The 23,195-nt window shown below is 40.7% G+C and overlaps 1 protein-coding gene across 3 annotated transcripts in view; it reads right to left on the reverse strand.

The window, feature by feature from the left end:
* JMJD1C (jumonji domain containing 1C) overlaps nucleotides 1-23,195 on the reverse strand; it is a 130,873-nt gene that overhangs the window by 95,154 nt on the left and 12,524 nt on the right. Inside the window, exon 1 of one of the 3 annotated variants that reach the window (XM_032232309.1) lies at nucleotides 18,063-18,413. The exons of 1 other annotated variant lie outside the window; for it this stretch is intronic. In XM_032232309.1, coding sequence (XP_032088200.1) covers nucleotides 18,063-18,215 — 153 coding nt within the window. In that variant the 5' untranslated portion in view covers nucleotides 18,216-18,413. Of the gene's footprint in view, nucleotides 1-18,062; nucleotides 18,418-23,195 lie in introns of those variants that run through there. One more of the 3 variants, XM_032232311.1, reaches the window with a different exon arrangement.

The following is a 23,195-nucleotide window of genomic DNA, read 5'->3' on the forward strand; positions in this document are numbered from 1 at the left end:
ATTGAAAAGAGAGATTCTTAAACTGTGTGATCCAAAAATAATTTTTCCTGTCTTGAGTAATATCATTATTACACACACACACAAACACTTTTCATTTTAACACGCATCTTCACAGCAGCAATCCCAAACTTGATTCTTGGTTCACAAACAAGCAGTTACAAATTGCTCTATTACACCCAAGATATGCCCAAATTATCTTCTGGGAGGGTAATTACCCTCAGTTTAAGAATTAAGAATCACTGTTCTAAAAGGTTGCTTCCTTTCAAAAAACAACTGAGGATAGGATTATGCATTGTCTTTCATCTCAGAGCCTGGTAGCTCCAGCTCCCTTTCTTTCATTTTCCTGATCCTACAATGGCAGCTTGAACCAATACTATGTTCTGTGATTTAACTGCTGGCCCCAAAACAAAAGATTACTGAAGACCATTTACATTTGCTTAGCATAGCATTTTGCTTTACTAAGCCATTTTATACACAAAATATTACTGTAAACAGTAACAAATGTGCTCTAAAAGAACAAATGCTTATCAGTCAGCTTACAATCTTTCTGGTTTTCACTTTGAAAAAGTATTATTGTGTTAGCAAAAAATTAATACAGCACTTCCAAAGTATAATTTGTGGTCAAGGACCCATCCTTGTAAAAAAAATGCAAATAATGTACAAATATTGATTTATTTTCCTCCTACCTGAGCTACACTCAGCACTTTTGTCAGAAGAGAAAGAAGAAAGCTCTTCTTTGAATCCTTCACTCAGAGTGCTGGAGACAAGAACCCACCCCCCCGCCCCGTTCTACGTGTGTGTAAAATAACAAAAGATAGGTTGAAAATAATAAGCAGTCCCAAAGTATAGTGCACTGGGTGTGGCCAATAGAGCAACGAGTACCCCACTTCCCCTCTGTGCACACATTGCTCCCTCCCTTCAATCCTGTTCAGTTTATTTTAACTGAAGTTTTATATTTAATATTTTTAATATTTTATTCTGTTTAATGTCTGTATGCCACCTAGAGTCACTTTTGGTGAGGTGGGCAGCATACGAGTTCCGTCACTTTAAAAAAAAATTGGAAAAATAGCAAAGATTCTATAGAGATTTAACATTCAATTTCTCACTTTTTCAAAGTTGGGCTTTGTGCTCTTGGACACCTTTTTTCCAGAATTTCTGTGAGCCCAATATCATAGCAGTATCAAATGAAGCAGCCAAACCATGGGTCCCTCTTGTATTTTAAGTTATATGCTTGATATAAATTGATTGTATTTTCATAAAACTACTGAATGTCTTAAATCATTGACTGTATAGTGTCTGAAAATAGATGGAACACTTTTCTCCATTTGAAACACAGAATCCGAAGTATCAATTGTAATTATCCTTTCTCCTATGCATAAATCACGATACCCAATCCTTCATGATATACAAATGAAATGTTTATATGTGCAGCATATTTATTTTAACAATATGGAAGACTTTTATGTATTTATTAAGCTTATATGCCACCCATTTTATCTGAAGGTTATTCTAGGTGGCTTATGGTCATTATAATATAAAGCATTAAATCTTAAAACAATAAATAGTGACATTACATAGGATTAAAATTGACAAAGTTGGGTAAGGGAGCAAGATGCATACGGCAGGTGAGGCATTATCTCAGTCTTATTAACCACCTCCAGAATCACACACCCCAGGCTGGTTGGCAGAGTCAGGTCTTCAGACCCTTTCGGAAGGCCAAAAGAGTGGGTGCAGATCCAACATTGGGGGACATATTCCAGAGCACAGGAGCCACAACAGAAAAGTCTTGGTTCCTGCCAGCGGAATTCCTTGACCAATGGGATCTGCAGCAGGCATAATTGGGGCAGGCCAATCCTCAAGGGGTGGGAGATGGCTTCTCCAATAGCCTGCACCTGTGCTATGAAGGGCTTTATTTGTATGCCGCCCATCGTGCTGAAGGTGACTCTCTATAGCGGTATTCTGAGCCAGCTACACCTTCAAAAAACTCCTCAAGGGTAGCCCTGTATAGAGTCCATTGCAATAGTTCAAGGGTGAAATGACCAGTGTGTTGTGGCCGCCAGTGACCAGTGGAGCCGGTGTCAGATTCAGACAGTGAGGAGGTTGGGGAGGAACATGGGCCAGTCCTGAAGTCTGGGGAAGGCTCTGATGAGGGCTCTGTGTTGGAGGCAGAGATGGGGCCAGGACCAGCTAACAGTTATCAGCTGCCTTCGGAGTTGGATATCAGTGGGACAGAAGAACAGTTAGAGCCTGTTCCCGATGTGCCCATGCGCAGAGCTGCCAGGAGAAGGGAACAGTTAAGGAACAAGGGTCAACTCAGGAGTTAAAGCCACAGGCGGATGGTGAATGGCCTTCACATAGGGAATAAAGAGGAGCGAAAGTTTGCAGGAGACAATTAGTTCACTTCATTAGGGTGAAGATACGTTCCTGACTTCTTGCCAAGTAATTGCTGCTACAGCGTGGCGTTTGGAAGATATCGGCCTGGCAGCTCTCCAAGCCTGATAAAGGTCTGTAGTTATGAAATCTCATGAAAGACTGTTTTCCAGGACTTTACAATATAATAGCAGAGTTGGAAGGGACTTGGAGGTCTTCTAGTCCAACCCCCTGCCTAAGCAGGAAACCCTATACCGTTTCAGACAAATGGCTATCCAACATCTTCTTAAAAACTTCCAGTGTTGGAGCATTCACAACTTCTGGAGGCAAGCTGTTCCACTGATTAATTGTTCTCACTGTCAGGAAATTTCTCCTCAGTTCTAAGTTGCTTTCTCTCCTTGATTAGTTTCCACCCATTGCTTCTTGTTCTACCCTCAGGTGCCTTGAAGAATAGCTTGACTCCCTCTTCTTTGTGGAAGCCCCTGAGATATTGGAACACTGCTATCATGTCTCCCCTAGTCCTTCTTTTCATTAAACTAGACATACCCAGTTCCTGCAACCGTTCTCTTCGTACGTTTTAGTCTCCAGTCCCCTAATCATCTTTGTTGCTCTTCTCTGCACTTTCTAGAATCTCCACATCTTTTCTACATCGTGGTGACCAAAACTGAATGCAGTATTCCAAGTATGGCCTAACTTTGCTGGAGAGGAATTCCCTTTAACCTAAATAAAAGAGATTTTATCGGGATGAGGACTCTGCTTCATGATCTTGGGAAGAGCCTAGGTCAAAACACAGTGTTGGAGTGACTGGGCAGAAAGACCAGATCCAGGAAAGGGCACACAACACAAAATTGCCTAAAAGCTAACTATGACTGCCACTTCCTGTTTGAGCAGGAGTTGTGAGACGAGGCAAACACACTGGGTCTGTCTGGGATTGTGTAACCCCATCCATAACTCAAGATGTTAACATCTCCAATCCCCTTCAAGACTTTCATGTCACGTTTGACTACAGATTCACATTAGAGAGAACAATGGCTACTTATGGATCTCTCAAAAAGCAACACAGCATTTACATTTTGTTACAAATGAGAATAGCTCCCTAATATATTAGGGAGGTAGTGGAGAGTACAAGTAGTATGTACAGATACAACTTAAAATCTGTAAGTGAAATGACTTCAAAATTATCCTTTTAAAAAGCCTTTTATACTTTTCTTGTCTTGCTGCTGTCCAAATGTATTAGGAGTACTAGTCCCACAATTTCCACCTACCATGTACAGTATATCTAACACATAGGGAAGGAACCAGTTTAGAGAAGACTATGCTGTATAATTTAAACCAATTTAAATTCGATCTCTTAAATTTGATCTTCGGAGATGGCTAAGCTACAAAATAAAATAAATAAAATATAATAAAAAAGCCAGTATATGGAAGCAATGAAAAAGTTGTTACACAAAACAATGTCTTCCCCCATCCACATCATTTGTCATATTTCCAAAGAAAGGTGAAGTAATACTTGCTAGTATGCCAAAAATAGCTTTGGGTAAAATCTCTGAATCAAGGCTCACTACAGGCCCATTTAGAAACTCAACTAGTAGTTTCAAATATTGGCATCCATTCCAAACCACTATGACTAGAAAAGACAAAATATGTTTTGCAACATAATAATGCAACCCCTGATCTTTTCTACTTGAATTTTAATGACAGACCCATATATATAAATTACAGGTTGTGTGTCATGCTCCTTGAAGTCCTATAGATTCCTGTGGGCTAAAGTCCCGCCTCACTATCAGACAATATTTTTGTCTATCATGTGTGTAGTATACCAATTTTTGTAAACTCATTGTTTAAAATCTCAGCCAGATCACACTATGTACATATAGATAATTAACTGGGATACTGAATCATGTCATTTTTTAAACTTTTCCTTAATTCTTTTATAATCCTCTTATATATGTATGTATAAATGTATGTATGCATGTAGATCTGTAGAAATACGGCAGTAGGAAAGCTAATAATTATTGATGTAATATTTAAATTCATAATGCATAATAAATTATCTTCTGACAAATCCATCCAAAAATCAGCATATTTTGTAAGCCTATTTTAAGGATTACTGAGAAAGTGGACAAGATGCCACATTGTTGTGCAAATACTAATTATGATTAATGAAAATATATATTAGAAGACACTTATAAATAATCAAATTATGTTATCAGACTGGTATATAATCTATGAAAATTAAAGAGACCAAAATACAAAAGTTAACATGTTACTTTTAGAAATTCACATATTAACTTCTAATTGTATAGCGTACCTTATAAGCTACAACAGTAGGTCCTATGAATTTTTCAGCTGAATAAATGCTGAAGTTTAATTCTGGTAATCACAGTATCTGGTAAACATCAATTAATAATATAAAATTCACAGAAAGTATTAGCATAAAAAAGTCATATCACAGTATGATCAACAAGATATCAGAAATATGGCAGGTACTTTTATTTTTTTACTTTTACAACAGACAAGGAAACAATTAAAACAAGGTATATAGCAAAATATGATGAGAACTGTTATTTTCCAACCTTGGCAACTAAACTCAGTGACCGGCACTTGGAAACTCAATAGACATGATGGTGAACCTATGGCACGTGTGCCAGAGGTGGCGCACAGAGCCCTCTCTGCTGGCATGCGCACCGTTGCCCCAGGTCAGATCTCCGTGGTGTTTCTTTCGTGAGCTTCTATTTTCTGACAAAACAGAAGCTAATGAAAGAAAAAGATATTACCTCTTGCCGCGCTGCTAGTGTTGGGATGCACTGCCTGCCGCCGGCCAGCTGGTCTTCGGGGCTCTGCTGCACATGCTCCTTTCGGTTTGGGCATGCGCACGCGCAGTTTGGGCACAGTGCCTAAAAGGTTTGCCATCACTGCTCTACAGCAATTCTTTCACTTACATTAGTGGGCTTCAGGAGAAAGTTAACAAAATTCTATAAGCCTTAACAGAATTATGCAAGGAAGAAGGGCTTAAAATCAATCATCTAAAGAGCAAAATTATGAATCTCAGTAAACATTAATAACCACATCATTGTCTCATATATTAATAACAATTTGGAAATAATAGAACAACCAGTTCAGCTTAAAGGAAGTTTTATCTTATGATTTTATCTCACTAAACCTTATCCCACTCATGACCCAATCAATGTGCATTCAGCTCTTGGATCAGATTCAGTTCTTATAGCTGGTTAATGAAGTACTGGAAGACTGGTCCAGTGGGAAATAAAAAAACCCCACATTTCTGTGATGCTTATAATTATTTGCATATGATGTCTAGACTGGAAAATACAATTTGGGTGGGAAAATAAAATAAAGGTTTTTGATTGAAGTAGCAAATCAGCAGCATTTCATTTTGAGACTGCCCACCTCTATATCATTTCAAAAATCCAATTGTTACTCACAGGCCTAAAAAGCATGGGAACTACTTATCTAATATAATGAGGGAGGGAGAAGCAGAAGAAGAGAGAAAGAGAAAATATGGAAACAACAGGCTGTTAATTGTTGCTGTTTGTGTGATCAGTTTTCTTTTAAAGACAAAATTGAACTTAGAAATAAAAGATTAACTTCCACTGAACCTAGTATCAATGTCCAATTAGATATTTTACTTTTTAGTTTTATTCACTGCACCATTACTGTATCATCAGGCATGTCATGATTTTATTAGGATTACTGCCTTGCTTTTTTCCTCTAGTAAAGGTTACTCATAAAATAATCAGTAAGTTCTATACAATAAATGCCAAAAAGACAACAACAACCTGTAAAGAAATGATATTAAGCTAAAGCATTACTGACAATGTTTATCAGAATTTCAGCAATGCTTTTAAATACTGCATGAGCTCTTTTGGTTTCTGCCACACAAATTAATGGACAAATTCCCTAAAGAAACGCACACTAAGCAAATGCAAAGTCCCAGGAGCTGGGATGAAGGGCAAAAGGTGCATCCCATAAATTTACCTAAACTTCTAGGTGAAAGGGGAAGATCAGTACTGATAGGAAATCCAAGAGGTTATCTCATAGTAGTCAGTATTTCATCAAAACGTAGGCTGCACCAACATATACTGTGTTTCCCCAAAAATACGGCAGGGTCTTATTTTCTTTTTACCTACAAAATATGGCTTGGGCTTTATTATGGGGTGAGGGTTTATTGTTTTGGGGTTGCTGGGCGGCTGCTCTCTTGCGAGAGGGCTCTCAAAGAGCTGGGCACAGACTCATGGGCAAATGGCTGTGTTGCGCTGTTGCAGCAGTGCAACACAACAGCCATGAAGTGACCACGCTCACGAGCAGCCACCCGGCAAACCCCCTTTGCAGCCAGGCACAGCGCCATTCACTGACCTAGGGCTATTGCCAAGCCGTGTGAGCGCCTGTTCGCGCCACCCGCTCCCACGGCTTGACGTCTTCCAAATGCCGATGAATGGCATTCCGCTCTCGCTCATCCACCCCCCAGCCTCACGATGCATGGGCCAGCTCTCATTACGGAGCCAGAGCACTTCCGCCACCATCCCAGCCTGGCTTTTTCTGCTGCATCCAACCCAAGTCTTTCGGCAGTGACCGCTCTGGGCCAGCTGCCTGCAGAGCATACAACCATAGAGCGTGCGCCCAGAGCGGCCACTGCTGACTCGGGTTGGAAGCCCTGGAAAAAGCCAGGCTGGGATGGCGGCAGAGGTGCCCTGGCTCCATAATGAGAGCTGGGCCATGCATTGGGAGGTGGGTGAGCGAGAACGGAACAGCCGCTCACGCAACCACCCTCTCCAGCCATGCAGAGCGCCATTTACTGGCGTTTGGAAGGCACCAAGCCGCGGGAGCCAGGCGGCGTGAACAGGTACTCACACGGCTTGGCAATACCCTAAGTCAGTGAATGGCGCTGTGCCCGGCTGCAAAGGGGGTTTGCCAGATGGCTGCTCGTGAGCATGATCACTTCATGGCTGTTGTGTTGCCCTGCTGCGACAGTGCAACACAGTCATTCACCCATGAGGCTGTGCCCGGGCCTTTGGGAGAAGGTTTGCAAGAGAGCAGCCGCCTGGCAACCCCCTCTTCAGCTGGGCACAGCGCTGCTCACCAACCTAGCGGTATCCCGAAGGTGCCAAGCAACACGATCACCTTTGCCTGCCCCCAGGTTCCCGTGGCTTGGCACCTTCAGGATACTGCTAAGTTGGTGAGCGGCACTCTGCCTGGTCGGAGGTGGGGGTTGTCCAGGGGGCTTATATTTTTGCCCACCAGAAAAATGTGGCATGGCTGTATTATGAGGACATGTCATATTTTCAGGGAAACAAGGTAATAGAATGCTGAACTGTAGAATTTGATTGCCATGTTTTAATCTGAGGGAAGGGGCAGCCAACAAGATGGACCAGTACCTTGAATTTATTTTACTAATATTAAAAACATTTTATCCATGCCTTTTGGTTTAAAAAATGGGTTATGTAATTATTAGCTGTCAGTTATTTCACCAGTTTTATATAACTATTCAATATTGTTCTTACCAGACTAAACATTTATTCTAAAGCCATTACATGCAGACTATTTCAAGAAACAGCAGCTATGAGGTGTTGCCATAAGCAAGCAGAGAAAGCATGCACTGCAAACATTTTAAATCACGAATTCCTAAGTATCCATTGAAATTCAGACATACATTCTTGTCACTTTAGCAGGTTCTTCTACATGCCATTAAAATATTATCCACAAATATTCTTTCTGTGAACACAAACAGTATTCTTTGTAAATTTTGTGACTGGTTTTCTTAAAACACTTTTTCTTCTATTTCCTATAGCCACACCTTCTCAAGTTTTTACAAACAGAAAATACAATTTTTCCTATAGGCCCATTGTGGCCCCTGTAATTTGTGCCTGCACAATTGTTGTGAGCTGCATGGCTTTGTAAATGTGATTTATAAATAAATATATTCACCATGAGGCCTAAGGCAAATTATAGTTTCCTTCTGTGTGCATGTATGCTTGTGAGTATGTTTACAGACAGCTTTAGTGTCCCAGTTTTATGACAATAAATTTCGAACCTTTCTTAAAATACTTATCATCACCACCACCTTCTCTCTGCTTTATTCATGAGCTGCATCCTCAAGTTATCATAATTATGTGCATCCTGTTCTTTAATAGTTTTCATGGTGGTCAACTAAATTTGCCCTACTCAATATTGCTTAGAATATTTATTGCAACTGTGTACTTATTTTTACAGTATCACAATTTACTATCAGCTTGATGCAGACATTAAGACAACGGGCTAGAAACCAGGAGACTATGGGTAAAAAAAGGCAAAAAAGCAGCCGGGTGACCTTGGGCCCATAGCTTTTCTCAGCCCTAGGAAGGACACAATGGCAAACCTTTTCTAAAACAATCCTGCAAGAAAAGTGCATGGATTTGTCCAGGAAGTTCTGAGAATCAAAAATGACTGAAAGGAAGAAAAAAATATTATTTAAAATAATATTTAGATTTTAAATTAGATTTTAAATTTCACCTTTTTTAAAAAATAGGGGTGTCAAACTCGATTTCACTGAGGGCCACATCATGGTTGTGTTTGACCTTGAAGGGCCAGGGTGGGCATGGCCAGCTCAACATCACTCGTGTCGGTTAGCCTAGGCCCTCTGCAAGCAAAAACGGGTTCCCGAGCTCAGTTTTTGGCTGTGGCAACCTCCTGCAACTCTCTGCCAGAAAAAACAGAGCTTGGGAGTGCTGTCCATGACCCTCGCAAGTTGTTTTCAGCTGTGATGGCCTCCTGCAACCTTCTGCCAATGAAAGCAGAACTAGGGAAGGCCGCACACAACCCTCCTGCGCTCCATTTTCAGTGGCAGAGGCACCACAGGCCAGTTCTTCACTGTTTCCAGGGCAGCCCCGCGGGCCAGATCTAAGCACCCCGTGGGCTGGATCCAGCACCCGGGCCTTGAGATTGACACCTCTGTTTTAGAAGCTCAAGGGAACATAAAGTGTAATGGTATGTGGGAATCAGCTTGGAAGATGAGGAAAGATAATGCTTAGGGATCATTCAAATAAAAGCATAATCCGCAGTTGCATAATGGTCAGAGAAAGAGGCTCAGAAGGGGACCAACACCACCCCTTTTGAAATTCTCAGGCTATTAAAAGATAGTGGACGGTTTTCACTTTCAGACCTGCAAGATTGATGTCAGCTTTCCTACCTAGACCAGAGAAGATATAGGACCAGATGAGCTAATCCTAGTTTGCTGTAAGACTACATTAACTGAAGTTTGAGTCTGAATGTACAAATCTTGTGCAGAACTGAAATCCTCCTGGCAGGCAGTCCTTTTGCTCTTATGCGCAATGTGGCCCACCAAAGGATTTCGGCTCCATTCTGAGCAGAGGGGAAATTCTTCATGAGCCTTCAGAGAGAGCAGAAATCTTCAGAATATTAGCTCTGTTCTTGCAACCTGCCATAAGATTTCCCCTCCTTTCTGTGCATGGAGGGGAAATCATTCAGCGGACTATAGGATTCCAATGACTTTCTGGGGAAGCCAGCAGAGAAGATTGTGAATGGTGATTGCGTGATTGTGGGATGCTTGACAACAAATCGTAAGTGCAAAGAACAAATAGGTGTGTATAATCTTGCACAAATTTAAAAGAAACGAACAAAGACAATCAGAACAGCATTTCTCTTTGTGTGATATACATTTTCTTCTAGAACTAGATATAGAATTTCCAGAAATGTTAAAACCGCTTCACAGACATGCTGACATTCCTTGAAGGACATTTAAAACACTCTATGTTACAAACAGCAGCAACACCTAATCAACTTTAGTTAATATCAAATAAGCTAAGCAGAATTGGGCCTGGTAATTTACATGGGAGGTCATGAGGAAATCCAATTGTAGGTTATACTGGGAAGTTTAGAAGTATCTCCACATTCAAAAATACAAGTAGTTACTCAACTTAAAAATGCAATGAAGCCTACCAATTACATTCATGACCCGAGGATTCGTTAAGAGTGAATCACGTAAAATGACTACTCAAGGCCTCCCTTGATCCACTGATCCTCATGCTTCCCACAATTGTTCCCTCCCCCATCCTGCCACACCGGATCTCCACAGGCACTGGTCCTGTGGAGACTCACACTTTGCAAAGATCTACTGAGCTGTCTCCTCTTTGCCTGCTCCTGGTGCTCCAAAAGTGGAACAGTGAGAGCAGAGGGAGAGTGGGATGTGCTTTGCTGACTCACAGAGGCTGCCTGCTGGCTTCTAAAGCTTTCCAGTCTTGGTGAGCAAAGTGTTTGCAAACTGATGATATGCACCCCACTGCCTTATAAACACGTTGCGCACCGAGACTGGAAGTTTCTGGGAGTCATGACTCATGCGACTTTAGGCACCCATTCTTTGCAAAAGTGGATGATTATGTCGCAACTTCACTGTGAACTGTTGTAACTCGAAGATTACCTGTAGCTAGTTACTTCCATACTGATTCCAAGGAAAGGACACAGATGTAGTCATGCACACTAGAAATTGATTCAAGGGGATATTCAATTAAGTAATCAAAACAACTATTTTCCCTAGTAAATCATATGACCCAGGATAACTGTATGCACAGTCATTTCCAGAGCAGGCGCTGATTCTCCTCTCCTCTTAAGCTGCAAGACACATCTATAAAGTAAGACAACAAGAAGAAATGCAAATGATAGCCTAAGAACAGTATTAGGTCAATAATGCAATAATGTACATTAAGACTTTGCAAGAAAGAAAACTCTTCTAAAAAGCAAGTATATTTGTGGACTTCCTCTAAGAAGTATGAAGACATAGAGAGTTGAAGTAAAAAATCCTAAGGAAACAATGGAAGAACACAAGTTGATTTAATAAAAAAAAAATCAATCGGGCATTACTCATAAAAACTACCTCAGAGCCTACTAGAATGATAAAGGGCGAAAAGAGCTGATAAAGTATGGTAATGGACTACCCATTATCACTAAACAAGTTATAATTGTGTGGCTGGAAAAAAGGTGAGACATCATTTAGATTATCGGATCTTCATTCAGAGAACTCCTCAGCTGCTCAAAGAAATGCACCAGAGATCCTGGCATATCTGCAAAAAACTTCCACACTCCACTTAAGACTGCAATCTAGAGCAGACATGTTTTCTCTAGTTTATCCAGTCTATCCTTCCCCTAATAATGACTATTCCAGATCACCTTTATTTTCAATTGTCCATGACATTAAATTCTAGACAATAGAGGACAATGGTCAGACTCAACTGATATGCAACAATATGCTAATAAACCAGCTAAGGTTAATAGGTTTTATAATTCTTTTATAAGAGAGAGGCAGATGGTATTCCCAAAATGGTACAATACCCTCCAGCATTAAAGTAAAAGGCATGGGGAAATAAGTTTAAAACATTCTGGTAAATGTATTGTTCTTCTTATATTTTTTGTTATGAGAGGTTAACTTCATAAGCTAAAATGTAATCACTTGTCCTTGTATGTTGTGTATATATTGTGTTTTCCTCTTCAGACAGGTCGTCAAATGGAAAGTGCGTGTATTACAGATAATGTTCCTATGTTTTTGAACATTTAGCTTTGCTGCTAAACCTTTGCAGAGCAAGAAAAGTCATGGTCTCTATGGACAGTATTAAAGTGAATCTGCTGCAGTTGCTTCTTTGCTGCGCTCACTTTTGGGTTATCCTTACATTCTTTATAGTAAGAAGGTTTAAAAACTCCAGGTCAATTTTTTATAGATTGGAAAAATAGAATTCAGCATGGGTTACCAATATTCCTGCTTTTATTTCTTATTGTACAATATTTGAAAAGTTCTTGGTCTTGGTTCGACTGGAGCACACACACACACTCAAAATATTCTAACAATGTTTCAAATGGGGCTGTTTTATTCTTATTTTTCTTATTTTAATTCTTAAACTTGTGTACTACAACAAAGGATTATTGCTGAGACATATTACAATACTGAGATAAAATTGAACATTTCTCTGTTTAACTCCATATGCTCATGAAGAAGATACAAATGGAAGCCACAGCTTATTTTTCTAGGTTAGATTTCAAAGTGCAAGCAGCACTCATGTATTTTAAATAAGCTATCTGGAAACTGGCTCAAAAGTGCTTATAAACAATGGAGAAATTACATAGCCAAATGAAAACTAAAAGACAATTCTGACTTTAGGATTCCTAAAAGTTTCCCTAACATTCCTAATATTTCCTTAAAAATATGTATTAAGAATAGATTAGTCCATTTTTCTCCAATATCAATTCTATGGAAATACATTTGCTATGCTCAAATGTATGCCACAATATTCAAGGTGTGCAAAATAAATAAAAAATTACCACTTGTGAAAAAAGTGGCATCGAGGAAAAGAAAAAAAAAGCTTTAAATGGAACAGAGGGGTTTTATGATAATAACTTGTTCATTTACTGAGAAAATGATCCAAAGCCACATATTTGCGTGTATGGAAAAAGTATGTGAACATTTGCTTTCAGTAACTATATGCTTCTCTTGAGCAGCGGTAACTATAACTAAAAGTTTCCGATAACTGTTGGCCAATCCTGCATACTGGCTCGGAGGAATTTTATACCATTTTTTCCTTCCAGAACATTTCTCCTTCCAAGGTTGCTGGTGGGCTTTCTTGCACAAATTGTCTGCTTCAGGTCCTTCCAGAACATTTCTATAGGATTAAGGTCAGGACTTTGGCCACTCTAAAAACATTTTCTCTTTTGACTGATATCTTTTGGGTCACTGCCTTGGCTGCATGGTCCACTTTCACTTGGAGTTTATTTCAGGGACATCTGATACCCTGATATTTTCTCCTATGGAGTTTGCTGCTACAATTCAGAATTCATGTTTCATTGATTATAGTAAGCCATCCTATCTAAAGGCAGTAAACAGACCCAAAACATGATACTGTGACCATCATGTTTCAGACATGAGATAAGGTTCTTATGCTGGAAAGCAATGTTTGCCTTTCACCAAACAAAGCTTTTTTATTCAAGCCAAAGAGCTCTATTTTGGTCTCACCCATTCAGTCTTCTTCCAATAGACTTTTAGCTTATCCACATTTGTTTCACAAATTGTACATAGGCAACAATGTTCTTTTTGAAGATTAGCTTTTTTCCTTAGGACCCTGCCAACAACATACTATTGTTGTTCAACATTCCCTTACTGGTGATTTCATGAATACTGATATTCACCAATGCAAGAGAGACCTGTGGTTCCCTGAAGTCCTTTGAGACCTCCTGGATATACTATACCTCTTGCGTTTGATGATTTTGGTTAGTTGAACATTCCTGGGAAGATAGGGGTGGTGGTGGTGGTGGTTGCCTCCATTTATACACACTCTATCTAATAGTGGACTGCTGAAGTCCAAACTCTTTGGAAATAGTTTTGTAAACTTTTCTAGCTAGTGAAGATCAACTGCATTTCAGAGGTCCTCAGAAATCTCCTTTGCTTGATCCATGACACACTTCCAACTGTGTTATAAAGACTGGACTTTGATGGTGAATACTTAGAATTCTACTTTTTAAACAAGGTAGGACATTCCATACTCCCATTTGATTTGTCACCCCATTGATTGAAACACTTAGCTATAATTTCCCCTCCCAATGAATTGCTAAATTTAGAGATTCACATGCTTTTGACATACACAAGTATGTACCTTGGATCAATTTCCTCAATAAATAAATGAACAAGCATAATAACCTTTGACACATTTCTTTGGGTGGGTTGTCTTTATCTAGTTTTAGGACTATGCAGAAGAGATCCTATTTTAGGTCATATTTATGCAAAGCATTGGAAATGCAAAAGGTGTCACAAACATTTCAGTACCACTGTAATACATCTTGTAGTCCACCTTGTAGGGGAAATGGGTGGCATATAATATATATATATATATATATATATATATATATATATATATATATATATATATATATATATATATATATATATATATATAATTACTGTAGACAAGAAGGGGAGAGAAGGAAAAAGAGCTGATGTTTGTTTTTCCATCATCACTTTATGCTTTGTTTACATTTTACTGTAAACAGTAGTTTTTGGAGATTTGCTCAGTGTGAGTTGTCCTAATGAAGGGATTTGTTTCATCATATGGTCAGGAAGACAAGCCTTGTTTTCAGCCTTGTAATTACCCGCAATATATATGCTATGAGATCCAGATCCCGTCTGGATACTACTTTACTTGTTCCTGGCTACTTGTTCAATTGTCCATTTTCCAAACTCCAAGAGTGGGGGATCAAGATCAAAATTAGTCAGACAATTCTCTGAACAGAATTATTAGCACAAATGTAATATCCATTCTTGAGGTTTATACTGTTGCCTAAATTTAGTGGTACATGCATACTCTCCTTATATCACATTTCGATGACAATTTATAAAGAAAGATGAAGATGATTAAGAATTCCAAATTCTGGATCATGGAAAAGTATGTGCAGTACAAAGAGAACATGCTTATTTTCCAGAAAGTGAATGCCAGCAGTGGAATGATCACTGCCAGCTGGTTTGGCCATCCTCCTTATTACAGCACATTAGCATCCCACTGACAGCTACCAGACAACACAGGAAATGAAAATATATTTTAAAAATGAAAAGGAAATAGTAATATATACATCTTTCTCTGAATTTACAATATTCCACAGTATGTTTCTAATGGCTTCATGAATAGAACAACAACAAAAAAACTCCTACAAAGCAAACAAAAATAATGATCCAGAAAAAAAATTAAGGAAGTCAGGCACAGCTGGTTTTAATGCTTTTGATTTTTTGATACTGTAGCTTACATCCAACAGAGTGAAAACTCACAAAAGCAGGCCATACTTTTCATTGCTATAAAAATGGTATTTAAGTAAATGAAGCTATCTCCCATCCTGATATTAATGTACCTACCTAAAAAGATTTAAGTTTTCTTTACAGATTTTGGAATTATTGAGACAAACAGCCTAAGAATGGAACCTATACGTATTAGTAAAGATGCTCCACCCTTGACAGCATTCAATTATTACAGCTTCCAGAGAATGAAACCCCCCCATCCCTGCTTTTTTACATTCCAACAATAGGGACATAGTTTTCTCACTAGTCTATACCAGTAATTATTAATCTGTACTCCAAAGTTTTTTAATGCATTTTTCTTAAAAGTTAACTTTCAAAATATCCATGTTTTTTTATCTGGCAGTCATATGCAAGGTTCTAGCCACAAGAAATGTAGAGCATTTTCCGAGAAATATAGACACTTAATTGCTACAAAGCCATTTTGTCTCAAGGTAAATCCATCGATTGTGAGAAAAGCATATTCTTCGATTTCTATGTTTAACCACCAAGTACAGTATTACTATAAAAATATTGTTACTTCATTAGGACACAACTACAGTAGTCATAACTACTGTGTAAGCACATGCATACATTGTGAATTTGCAATCAACAGAGCTCATGACTTCTTCGCTACCCAACTAGTAGTACTTTGTATCTTGTATAATTTTTACATACTTCTTGGAATATGAGCACGTCTATCACTTCTATCTCAGGATTATAAATGGAATAATGCTCAAATTACAAGATTTACAATCCTACACCCACTTAACAAAAAGAAGTTCTCCCAGTGGTCTGTATTGTTGAGTAGAAATACCTATTATAAATGCAATGTTAAGTACATAAATAAGGTCATCTCTTGTCCATTCCTATAACTCTAGCTATATAACCATTATATTAATATAATTCTTCTTTAACTATTCTGAAGGCACAGAATTCCCAGGCTAGACACTGACATCAAATTTAAGAACCACCCTCTATTTCACAGGGACAGGAAGTTATTATTACTAATGAAGTAATTAGCTTGAATAAACGTCCACTGCATATATGTATTCAGACGCAAGCTTTTTGAAATTTTATGGTTAGGACCTATTTCCCTGACCAAATATTTCATTCAAATATTTCTGTATTTAGCCCTAGATTAGAGCCAAACAGCAAACTATTTAAAGATATTAATATTCAACTACCCCTAACTCAGATTACTCTCTATATATATGTATTTACCTAAATTTGCACTAAAATGTAAATAGTTTAGAATCTGAGAACAATATTAAAAATTCTCATTGCAATATAATACAAAGGCACATGCACCCTTTATTATTTTTTAAAAAAATCATACTTCCAGCTATGAATCAAATATCCAAATCTAATAAATTCACTTTATTTAGATATGGTGACTAATATAAAAAATAAGCAGTTAAGAGACTAAAATAATGAAATCGGTTTTTAAAATAATACAAAATATTTTACAATTTTACAGCTGTGATACTAAGTGCTAGAATGTAACAAAATTCTTAAAACTATTAAAAATGAAGGTGAAAATGTGGATATATTCAAATTTCATGTGCATATTACACACATGCATACACATAGAGGGGGAATTATTGCTTTTCTGCCCTTCCCCCACACAAATATATTCTGACTCACTCACTCTCTCTCTCCACATGCACATTCCTACACCCATTAGGAAAACACTAGCAACAGGACATAGTACTTAAAACGAGCAATGACTTCTTCAATTGAAAATTGCCTACATAACCCCCACATTTTTTAAAAAGTGTCTGTGCCTGTGTTTTCTAAGTATTAACAATGCAATCAATTGATCAGTTGACTGTGGCTGGAACAGGAGTCAAATAATCCTTCAGTAAGAAAATAAATCAAAGCAGTTCTCAATAACCACATAGGATCTGCACTACACAACTGTATTGAATTAACGTTCAAGAAGTGTTTCTCGAAACCTCCCCCCACTCCCCTAAATAACTTTGCTGCTTGTATCCTCAATTTTATATTGATATGGATTGTTTCCTGATTGCTTATTTGTACCCTATGACTATCACTAAGTGTTGTACCTTGACGAAATGTATTTTTTCATGTCTTTTTATGTACACTGAGAGCCTATGCACCAAAGACATCTTTCTCGCTTCCATTCTTAGGCTGTTTCTATGAACAATTCCCCAAATCTGTAAAAGAAAACTTACAATCTTTTTTTTAGATGCATTAACATCAGTATGAGAAAGGGGCTTCATCTACTTAAATGCCATTTTTATAGCCGTGAAAATCACACTTGGGGATATAGATAAAGAATTCTATATCCCCATATTCCTTCTATACGAAAGCCACTTTTAATTTTTATCCTCCTGGATCCACGATTGGAGCTGTACGTGTTCAAAAAATGGCACAAAACACTGGCAACACCGCGAGCCGCTCTCTTCCACCCAGATTAAATCAGATGGGGGAGAAGCGAAAAAAGGAGATTTCCTCCCCACGGCTCACCACCGTAAGCCCCCTTCTTTCTCTCCCCCCGTGTCCGGGGCCTAGAAAAGGGGAAATCGGAGCGGATGTGTTATGTTTTAAGCTCCCTGGTCGCCCTTTTATCCGCCCTCCTCCTCCAGGAGCAAAAGGGGGGAGTGTCTTGTTACTACCTCCACTTGCCTCCCCCCACTCAAGGCACGCGCGCCACGGGCAGGCCCCGGAGATCGGCGGGGGCGGTGGTGGTGTTTGTCGCTCCCCTTTCTCCTCCGGCCCTGAGAGGCTCCCATCATGGAAGGGGAAAACGGTCCGAAGCTTTCCAGGGCGGGGAATCCAGGCTGCTGTCTGGGTCCCCCCCCCTCCGGGACCCCCCCTTTGGGACGGAGGACGCCCCCCCCCCCCCGCGGCTTACCGACAACTCGGGGCTGCGCGAGTCCCGGTGGGAGACGGTGCGGATGACGCCGGCTCTCCAACGCCCGTCCACCCGAGGCTCCTCTCCCCCGGCGGCGGCGCACAAGAACCGCTTCCCCACCAGCTCCGGCCGCGACTCCACTATGACCGCCATGACGGCCGCCGCCGCCCCCAACTCCCCTCCCCCGCCTAAGCCAACCGCCCAGGCGCGTCGGCTGCTACGGGTCACCCATGTCTGGAGCGCAGCCCAGGCGGGAAGGGCGACCGTGGCGCGGCCAGCCGACCGACCAAGAGCCGCGCGTCCCCAGGCAGCCTCCCGCTCAGCTGCCTTCGCCGCCGCGACCAGGCTGACACAAACACACGGAAGGGAGGGGACAGTGGAGGGGGCGGGGGGAGAGCCGCGCTCCGAGAGCCGCTGTGCGGACCCGACCACTCCGCCCACATAAACCCCCCCACTGCCATGGAGACCGGCACAAACGCGCCGTCTCCCTCCGCCAGACACAAACGCGCGCTGAGAATTAGGGGGGGGGGGGAGAGCTCGCCCGATTCTCTCCTCCCCACGCGAGTGAGGGTGGGGGAGCGGCCTCTACAACTACTCCGGCTGCCCTCCACAGCTGCGGTCTTTTCCCGTCTTCCTGGGGAGGGGCGAGGATGGGGGGGGGGGAGTTCCGCCTCAGAGAAGCTGCCCGTTCCAAAAATAAGGGGGCTCTTCATTCCTGGGAGGGGGAGGGTTCTTGAACAAGGCCAGCGGGAATGCAGGGCTTTCCACCGGCCTCTCGCCCCCCCCTCCCCGCTTTCCCATTCCTCGCGCGCCTTGAGCCCCTCCGGCGCCACTGGAAGCGAGCAGCTGGAAGACGGGCGGGGTGGGGGTAGGGAGTGGGGGGAGATTGTTGCAGGCGAAAAAGGCCCTGGAGCAACTAAATCTGCGATTCTTTAGGGGGGAGGGGTGGGGGACACCCGTGGCCCACAGCTGTGGTTGCCTCCTGTCGACAATAGGACAAGGCTCGGTGGGAAGGGAGAGGAGGGGGGGCTGGGAGCATTTTATTGGGTTGAGGAGCCTCTTTTTTCTGGTTCTGCGCCCTCTTGCCTTAAGACCTGTCAGCATAGCATAACACATATACATACATACACACGTACATCCAGGCTCTTTTCCTGAGTCTGCACCCTCTTGCCTTAAGACTTGTCAGCATAGCATAACACACACAAACACATCCAAAGCTGCTCCTTCTGCAGAGAACTAATAAAGTGGGGCTTGTTGTTATTATTATTACAGGGTCGATTTTTCTGCTTCTTTCTCTCATCTCTGCAGGATGACTCACGGCTGGCTGAGATCACTCTCTCTTCCTCCCCCCTCCTCTCTCTTTCTCTTGCTGAATAAAACACCCACCCAGGAGAAAATTCTACCTATCCAGAGTAATGTTTTCAACACTCGAAACGAGCCTTGCCATGGTTACTGCACCCTGGTGATGCTGCTGCTGTGGCTGCTGCAGTTGGAAAGACCGCATCAGCCTGGGGAAAGCAAACAAAAATAATCAGAGCTGGTTAACAAGGTTTGCTCTGGAAAAGAACGGAAGGCAAAATACTTCAACCTGTCCTGACAGGTTGTGGTTTTGCATCCAGATAAGCTGCAGACCCAAGTCTTTCTTGGCTAAATCTCACCAGTGACTTTTGAGCATGCTACCACTGTAAAAATAATGTGCAGCCAAAGGAATTCTTAATTAGCATAAAGTATGACCTCTATTACACCGGACACCTCCTATAAATCCAGTTCAGTCTCTCAAAAAAAGCAGCATTATCCCGCTGTTCCTAAGCAGACTCTGTGGGAGACTCCAGAGAATGCTAGACAGCCGTTCCATGCAATCAAACATGTGCAATGTTTTATCCTTTGTGTGTCAGCACAACATTCTAGAAAGCTCCAATTCAGCACGAGTATAAAGGCTGGAGCTGGGGTTGCCAAATGTCACCCAGAGATCCCTTTTGCAGCTAGAGATTACAGAGGAAACACAGTAGGTCCAGCTCTCGCCAGTTGGCTTTCCTATAATGAATAGGAGTCTAGGTATGCTGCACAACAGGTAAGAGAATAGGTCAGACAAAAGACAAAAAAACAACAACAGGAAAACAAAGCCGTAACTCCTGGGCTTACTGCTAATCACGGGAACAGAAAAAAAAAGTCTCTGAGCAATTTGGCTAAACCTGTGAACCCATGTGTAAAAGGACTTCTCAACTGCGTATTAAGGGAGTACATGAAACACATTGTGGCTTGGATCAGAAGTTCAACTCAACTTCTAACTGGCATGTGATCTGACTGATCTCAAACCCAGACCACTTTGGATCATCCATTGCCAACAAAACCTCTAGAGGACTTAAACAAGGTGAGTGGGGCAAGCCTTCCTTGCCCCTCCCTGCACCACCTGTGTGCCAGTCTACCCTGTGCCATCCTTGTATTTCCTTTAAGCTGCTCTGCTTGAATTCATGAGCAGCATATATCTGACCAGCCCACACATTCCTTTCAGACTTTCCCCTTCACTGCTGTGCTATAATTCAAATGTACCACATCTTTCTACCTAGATTTTGTATTTTTTTTAAATCTCTTTTTTCCTGTCACTCTGAGCACACTCCCAGTATATGCCTAGACCAAATATGTATGTGCCAGCTCTGAGCACTGGCAAAGCAAACACAATTTGATTTACCTCAAACATGCCAACATTTTGCGCATCACTAATACACAGGAACCCAGAGAGATAGAATGTTGGTCCTTACCTGAACGTGTCTTTTCAGTAGAGTGGCAGGAGGGGCTACAAATTAATTCAAAAAGCTTCAGTTACCCAAAGGACTATCTCTCTAAGATTTCAAGCAGAAATGCAATAAATAGACCACTGAATCCCAGACAACAATCACGCTAGCAAATAAAATAAGCTATATTTTTCAAAGGTCAGAGTAGATCAATTTCAGTATTAGGATAAGTGCGAAAGTTCCATAATGCAGATGCAGTCATAAGATAAACGGATAGTACGTTACGAATAACATCCCTCCCCACCTGAAATGCAGAAAGAATATTGAAATGACAGCCAAAGGTTCAAATGACAGTTCAACCATGGACTTCATTAGGTGGTCTTGGGCAAATCAATAAATGTTTCTGGCAAAGCACAGTATGTGGAAAAGATAATAATGACCTGCTTCAGATTATTATAAAGATGAAAGAACTCTTGCAGTTTGGAAATTGTGTTTGCAAAATGTCCCTGGATTCTATTTGGAAGGGAAACTATTAGTCTGAATAACAAAAAAATATCAACACTAGTGTCTTATTAAAATGATCTACAGGTACTGTTATGTTTATTAACTGCTTTTAAAATATGATGTTGCATACTTTAAAACATAGATTAATAAAAATTATTCAACCCTCCTGCAAGTTTACATTCTAAATTTATGTGTGTAATTTAAGTATGCTATTAGAGGCTGCCTTTTTTCTACCAATCCCACAGTCATAACCTGTTGCATGTGGTTAGTGTACATTTCATTGTGCAGAGACAGTTCTATGCTTGTCTACACAAGTAAGCAAGTCCCACAGACTGTGAAATATACCCAAGGAATTCGACACAGGACTGAAGCCTAAGTGTCTGCAGAGTACCAAACTGTTCCTTGAGAAAGGAATTGATCCAACTACATTGGGGTTGTCTAATATTAAATGATCTCCAAACTAATCATGTTCAACCCTATCTCACTCATAGGCTCTACCTCTCACCCTCCATGGATTTAGTTAAGGCAGCAGGTACAATAAGCCTGTGAGACAGGTTGGGATGAAGGAAAGTCATAGGCCCAACGAGTTTATGTTTGAGGAGGTTCTTGAACCTGAGACTTCCTAGCCCAGCACCTTAATCACTACACTATGTTGGCTATAGAATGGGTACAAAAGATCAGGAACCACACACTAAAATCTTATCTCTCTCTATATAAGTGTGTGTGTGTATGTGTGTGTTTTCCAGCATAACTCTTGAACACCTCGAGCAATTTCAACCAAACCTTGGTACACAGATGACTTACTCTCTGGAGAAAAATACTGTGGGGGTAAGACACCCCTCACACCCCTCAAGGTGTGTGTTCTATTAAGGTAGAGCCTGTTGTGCCATACTGGATTCTACTGTACAGTGCAGTTGCCATGGTAACAGCTTCACAGTACTCCACAAGGGGGTTCCTTCTGGCAAGGGGGAAAATCCAATATTGGATTTTATTAGAAATTACGTTTGGTCGAAACATTTCCCTCCTATAAATAAATACCCGGGCAAAGCCGGGTTATCAACTAGTAGATGATAGAAGAGAATGAAACTACATATCTCTGAAAAAGCAGCATAGTCCATTATAAACATTATCCTAGGTTCAAGTCTCCAGAGAACCACAGCCCGAAATATGTATACTCCTGGAGAGGCCTACTGTCATTTATTTATTTTGTTAGATTTTTATCACACCTTTTGCCCAAGAAATCAATGTGGTATTTCCTCCTCCAGTTTTTCCCAGGGTGGTAGGCAGAGTATCTAGCTGAAAGTCATGTTTCCACGGTTAAGGATAGAATCAATCTAGGTTTTCCTGTTCTAGTCCAACACTTGATCCCAATATTTCTCAATTTTGGCAATTTTGAAATGCGTGGACTTCAGCTCCCAAAATTCTGTGAATCACTATTCTGGAAGTTGAGGTACCCACATCTTAAAATTGCCAACATTGAGAAACACTGCCTTACTCACTATTCCACACTTCTCTTATGACTCACAATCATCCCTCTCTGAACCTTTGCCCAATTTGCTGCCAGCCAAAAGGACTGCCACATATCTAAGAGTTACCAAGAACAAGAATAAATTAGGATTTGTGAACATCTCTGTGGCAGCTTGCTTAGCTTTAAAAAAAAATTCTTTATCTTCAGAATATTTGTTGTGTTTTGCGAAGTGGCTTTTTTTATTAGCCAATAAGGAAATCAAGGTTTGTGAATATTGTTTGTTTTCTTTGTGCCAAATGGTTTTGTAATTCATCTACTATACTGGATTACAGTAATTGATCAAACCGCCATGTGGTCAATGCTGCTAATAGTTTTCAACAGCATGACTCTTGAAGGCTCAAAAATAGAAACATGGTCATTAAATTATCA

The sequence above is a fragment of the Thamnophis elegans genome, chromosome 15, assembly GCF_009769535.1.
Source record: "Thamnophis elegans isolate rThaEle1 chromosome 15, rThaEle1.pri, whole genome shotgun sequence".
Lineage (NCBI taxonomy): Eukaryota > Metazoa > Chordata > Lepidosauria > Squamata > Colubridae > Thamnophis > Thamnophis elegans.